Source organism: Microtus ochrogaster, assembly GCF_000317375.1.
Source record: "Microtus ochrogaster isolate Prairie Vole_2 chromosome 14 unlocalized genomic scaffold, MicOch1.0 chr14_random_2, whole genome shotgun sequence".
Classification (NCBI taxonomy): domain Eukaryota; kingdom Metazoa; phylum Chordata; class Mammalia; order Rodentia; family Cricetidae; genus Microtus; species Microtus ochrogaster.
In genome coordinates this window covers 12,447,201-12,453,200 of record NW_004949097.1, presented here as the reverse complement: position 1 = coordinate 12,453,200, position 6,000 = coordinate 12,447,201, and the positions used below count along the sequence as shown (strand labels likewise).

Below are 6,000 nucleotides of genomic sequence, written 5' to 3'. Positions count from 1 at the left end.
CCAGAGGGCAGGTGGGAGGGTCCACACCCAGTGATCTTCCAGGTCCAGAGGGCAGGTGGGAGGGTCCACACCCAGTGACCTTCCAGGTCCAGAGGCAGAGTCCAAGGGAAAAGCAGGAAAAATGCTGGTGCTCTCCTGGTCTAAGAGCAGGGGAGTGTGCATATGCATGTATGTGTTTGTGCATGCGTGTGTGCATGTGTATGTGTGTGTCTGAGTTTTTATATGTGTGTGTACATGTGAGTGTGTGTGAGAGTGTGTTTGTATGTGTGACTGTGTGTTTGTGAGTGTATGTTTGGTATGGGAAGTCCTTCTGTCTTTTATTAATGAATAAAGAAACTGGTTTGAGCCTATGGCAAAGACGAACAGAACTAGGTGGGGAAAACTAAACTGAATTCTGGGAGAAAGAGGGCGGAGTCAAGGAGAAGCCATGAAGCCACTGGGGAGGGGTGACAGATGTGCTGAATCTTGCCGGTAAGCCGCAGCCACGTGGCAATGCACAGATTAAGAGAAATGGATTAATTTAAGATATAAGAGTTAGCCAGAAATACTCTTAAGCTATTGGCCAAACAGTATTGCAAATAACATAGTTTCTGTGTGGTTATTTCAGATCTAAGTGACCAGGAACAAATGAACAGGCTCCAACAACATGTGTTTATGTGTCTGAGTGTGTACATGAGTGTGTGTTTGTATGTGTATGTGAGTGGTGTTTGTATGTGTGTGAGCAGTGTGCATGTGTATGTGTTTGTGTGGGTATGTGTGTGTGTTTGTGTGGGTATGTGTGTGTGTTTGTGTGGATGTGTGAATGTGGTTTTATGTGTATGAGTATGTGTTTGTATATGCGTGTGTGTGTGTGTGAGCAGTGTGTATGTGTATATGTTTGTGGGGGTATGTGTGTGTGTTTGTGTAGGTGTGTGTGTGTTTGTGTGGGTATGTGAATGTGGTTTTATATGTATCAGTATGTGTTTGTATGTATGTGTGTGTGAACAATGTGCATGTGTGAGTTTGTACCAGAAGACTCTATCATCGTAGCATGACGGTCTGGCCTGTCTACCAGGGCGCCCAATAAGAGAAAATAAACTAAAAGCTTAGCTCAGAGATAGAGGGTGAAAATGCAGCCATGCACTGACAAGCGCCTCCTGAAGGCCCATTTCACTCCCGTAAGACAACATGGGAAACATGGGGACATCAACTGTGTCCTGATGGGGCCTGGGCAAAGCTGTTTTAGGACTGAAGATGCCACAGAGAGAATCTTAGATTGCTGTGGCAGCAGTCTGGCTGAAGGTCCCCTTCCGGGAGGAGGAAGGGCCTCCTGTCTGTGTGTCTGTCCTGGCGAGAAAGGAGAGAGCTAATGAGGTCTTCCGGTGGGGTCTGCAGCCTGCCTGACCCTGCCAGTCACTCTCTCTCTTCCCTCCCCCCCCATCTTTTTCAAGGTGCAGTTGTTGAGATGCCTGGTAGGGGGACTCACTGAAAGTGAGGCTTCACCCCTGCTTTTTCAGGAATCACGAAGGGAGTGAAGAAGTCAAGGTGCTTTCTTCTTACCACCTTGCCTTGCTGTCTGGCCAGCCTCAGCATAAAAGAGCCTGAACTGGTGTCTGCTCTCTGTTGACTTCTTAAAAAAAAAATCCTTCTATCAAAAAAGTTCATTCCAGGGCTGGAGAGAGGGTTCAGGGGTTGAGAACGCTGCCGCTCTTCCAGAGGACCCAGGTTCAGTTCCCAGCACCCACATGATGAGGCACATCCATCCTCCAAATGAGCACATTGCTTTATACACCACCATCTTTGAGTATCTTACATTTTCCCTCTCCTCCTCCTCCTCTTCCTTTTGAGACAGGATTCCGTGTAGCTCAGCTGGTCTCCAACTCCGTGTATATATATACGGCTGAGACCGGCCTTGCGCTTCCAATCCCTGATCCCCTTTTCTACTTCATGAATGGAGAGATTACAGTCCTGTGCCACCAGGCTTCATTCATTCGGTGCTGGGAGTCAAATCTAGGGCTTGGCCCACATGAGGCAAGCGCCGTACCAACCAAGCTACATCCACTAACACATCCTATCTTGTATCTTTGTGGCTTTTAAATGACATTGTTGACTTACTCTTGGGTTTCGCGCTTCCCGACTGTCGCGAAGAACACGCCCAGGAGAAAAGTCGATGGCAGAGGGACAAGAGAAACACACAGAGCGGTCTCCATCCTTGGCGATGCCACTGAAACCCACCAGCCAGGCTGCTCAGGTTGCGCTATGCTCCTCCCCTCTAATGGAAGTGTTTAAGTATAATCTGCTGTGTACTTAAAGAGACTGCAACCAAATACGCTTTCCACTACAGGCAAAAAGTTCACAGCAACGAGAGACAGACAATTGCCAAGCCATCAAACCATGCACAGCCTCACAGTTTCCCACAGACTCTTGGCAGGACCCACTGACTTCACCCAATGCCCTTTCTGTCTCAGTGATCCCATCGACAAGAGGAAATACACTCAGATTGCTTTAATATTGAAATATTTCATCCAAATAACCCCAAGATATGGAAGTGGGCACCCAGAGAGACCTTTCCCTGCCCAAGGTTTTCCTTGAGCTGGTGACTGTTCAATACTCCTTTTAGGAGCATTGGAGTTCCCACTTCATGTGCTCTGGGAATCACCTAACTCATGGAAATTAGGTAAAAGGCCTGGCATTACCTCTGTGTCTGGACCAACATCCTCCTAAAACACATTTGGGCTGCCTGAAAGCGAAGTTTCTAGACTCATCAGACATGTAACACTGAGAAGCACTCTTTCATTTTGACTCACGTTTCTTCCTACGTAATGATTCTGAAAAAAGGAGGAACAACTTACTTTCATAGAAAACTGGACACATGTCCTCTCATCAACTTGGTATGAGACACAGAGCATGAACAGTCCAAGGTAGGCCACCACGCAGACCTGCAGCAGGGAACACAGTACATGGAACATTATCGGAGCATGCACGTCAGGACCTCTGAGCTCAGGGCACCTCCCCCGGGATCATCCACACTGCCAAGCCCTTCACTTCGTTTTATTTATTATGTGCTACAGGTTTTCACTAACACAATTTAAAGATGGAGTTTTGCTATTTTGAATTCAGTACGTGTGTGCGTTTCCATGTGTGGGTACGTGTACATGAATGCAGTGTCCTCAGAGGCCAGAAGAGGGCGTCAGATTCCTTGGAGCTGGCACTGTAGGCAGTTGTAAGTTATCTAACATGGGTGCTGGGAACCGGACTAGGGTAGGTCCTCTGCCTGAACTGTCTGCAATTTTTTGTTTGTTTGTTTTTGTTTTCCAAAATAGGGTTTCTCTGTGTAACAGCCCTAGCTTCCTGGAACTAGCTCTCGTAGACCAAGCTGGCCTTGAGCTCACAGAGATCCATTTGTCTCTGACTTCCGAGTGCTGGGATTTAAGGCGTGCGCCACCACCACCCAACTTCATGCACTTTTAAACGTGGAACCATCTATCTAGCCCAGTGGAATATGGTTTTAAAATAGCAGAGACATTATTTCAATTTATCCAGTATTTATTAAGTTCCTCTGTATTTGGTACTTTAGAAGACAGTTAAGAAATTGAAGAAGACACCAGAAAATGGAAAAATCTCCCATGCTTTTGGGTCGGTAGAATTAATATAGTAAAAATGGCAATCTTATCAAAAGCAATTTATACATTCAATGCAATGCCTATCAAAATCCCAGCAAATTCCTTACAGACCTCAAAAGAACAATATTTAACTTCATATGGATAAACAACAATAACAACAACAAAAAACCCAGGAAAGAACTTCTGGAGGCATCACAACCCCTGACTTCAAACTCTACTACAGAGCTACAGTGCTGAAAATGGCCTGGTAGGGGCATAAAAACAGACAAGAGGACCAATGGAATCAAATTTAAGACTCAGATATAAATCCACACACCTACGAACACCTGATGTTTTACAAAGAAGCCAAAAATATAAAATAGAAGCAAAGCATATTCAGTGCTAGTACAACTGGATATAAACATAGAGAAGAATGCAAATAAATACATATCTATTGCCATGCATAAAACTTAAGTCCAAATGGATCAAAGACCTCAACATAAAATTAACCACATTGAACCTCATAGAAGAGAAAGCCGGCACAGGAAACCAGTTCCTAGATATAACCCCGGTAGCACAGACACTGAGAGAAACAATAAATGGGACCTCCTGAAACTGAGAAGCTTCCGTGAAGCAAAGGACACGGTCAACAAGACAAAACAACAGCCTACAGAATGGGAAAAGATCTTCACCAACCCCACATTGGACAGAGGTCTGATCTCCAAAATATACAAAGAACTCAAAAAACTTGACATCATCAAAAGAACAAATAATACAATAAAAAAATGGGGTACAGACCTAAACAGAGAACTCTCAACAGAGGAATCTAAAATTACCGAAAGACACTTAAGGAAATGCTCAACATCCTTAGCCATCAGAGAAATGCAAATCAAAACAGCGCTGAGATTCCATCTTACACCTGTAAGAATGGTCAAGATCAAAAACACTGATGACAGCTTATGCTGCAGAGGATGCGGGGTAAGGGAAACACTCCTGCATTGCTGGTGGGAGTGCAAGCTGGTACAGCCCCTTTGGATGTCAGTATGAAATTTTCTCAGAAAATCAGGAAACAACTTTCCTCAAGACGGCTCAGAGGTTAAGACCACTGGCTGCTCTTCCTAGAGGACCTGAGTTCAATTCCCAGCAACCACATGGTAGCTCACAACCATCTGTAATAAAATCCAGTGCCCTCTTCTGGAATGCAGGCAGAACAGTGTGTATATAACAGATAAATAAATAAATAAATCTTTAAAAAAAAAAAGACCCAGAAATACCACTGTTGGGTATATACCCAAAAGGCACTCAATTATACCACAAAGACAAGTGTTCAACTATGTTTATATCAGTATTAATTGTCATAGCCAGAACCTGGAAACAAGCTAGATGGCCCTCAACTGAAGAATGGATAAGGAAAATGTGGTACATTTACACAATGGAGTACCACACAGCAGAAAACAATAATGACCTCTTGAAATTTGCAGGCAAATGGATAAATCTAGGGGAAAAAAAACATATTGAGTGAGGTAATTCAGACCCAGAAAGACAAATATAATATGTCCTCACTCAGAAGTGGCTTTTGGACATTAAAAAAAAAAAGCAGCCTACAGGCCACAACCACAGAGAAACTAGAAAACACAGAAGACCCTAAGAGAGACATAAATGGATCTACATAGAAAGGTGAAAAAGACAATTTACTCCTGAGTAAACTGGGAGCAAGGGGTTGATAGGAGAGAGGGTAAAGGGGGAGGGGGGAAGAAGGGAGGGAGTGGAGAAAAATGTATAGCTCAATAAAACAATAAAAAGAAAGATAACCTATAAAAAAAGAAAAAATACCTCTAGGATCTCAGCTCAAAAAAAAATAGCTCAGAACATTTACATATAAATTCAAAATAAATTGAATTTAATCTGATTAGTGTATATCCAGTAGAGTCTCTCTCTCTCTCTCTCTCTCTCTCTCTCTCTCTCTCTCTCTCTCTCTCTCACACACACACACACACACACACACACTAAGGAGAAACATTTTTTTGTTCCATGCCATTCAGAAAATTATAAAAGTTTAAAGAAATCTAATAGGAAAATATAGAAGGCTTCCCTTAAAATTTGGGCTTGAAAAGGTCTAATAATAGTGACAGCCACAGCAGCCTGTCTAAGGGTCTTTCTTCATGCCATCATCACAGAACCCTGTCAAGTGGGTACTGGGGAGATGAGGGGAATCCAGGAACCACACTGCAGGCAGCCTGGTTGAAGGCAGATTCAGGAGCCACAGCCCAGCAAAGGGACAGAGTAGAGCATCCTACCATAACAGACAGAGACCTACAGCATAACTGTAACAAAATGTAGCGTGGAAAAGGCAGGGTAGAGATACAGGACAGAGGGGTGATGAGGAGGTGGCTGGGGTCTCCAGCAGGGAAGGGGCGTG

The 6,000-nt window shown here is 44.0% G+C and overlaps 1 protein-coding gene across 3 annotated transcripts in view; it reads right to left on the bottom strand.

Annotated features, from left to right (window-relative positions):
- The window catches only part of Sspn (sarcospan), a 55,090-nt gene that overhangs the window by 7,481 nt on the left and 41,609 nt on the right, over nucleotides 1-6,000 (bottom strand). For all 3 annotated transcript variants that reach the window (XM_026787932.1, XM_005364598.3, XM_026787931.1), the window contains exon 2: nucleotides 2,832-2,918. In XM_026787932.1, coding sequence (XP_026643733.1) covers nucleotides 2,832-2,888 — 57 coding nt within the window. In that variant the 5' untranslated portion in view covers nucleotides 2,889-2,918. The remainder of the gene's footprint in view (nucleotides 1-2,831; nucleotides 2,919-6,000) is intronic.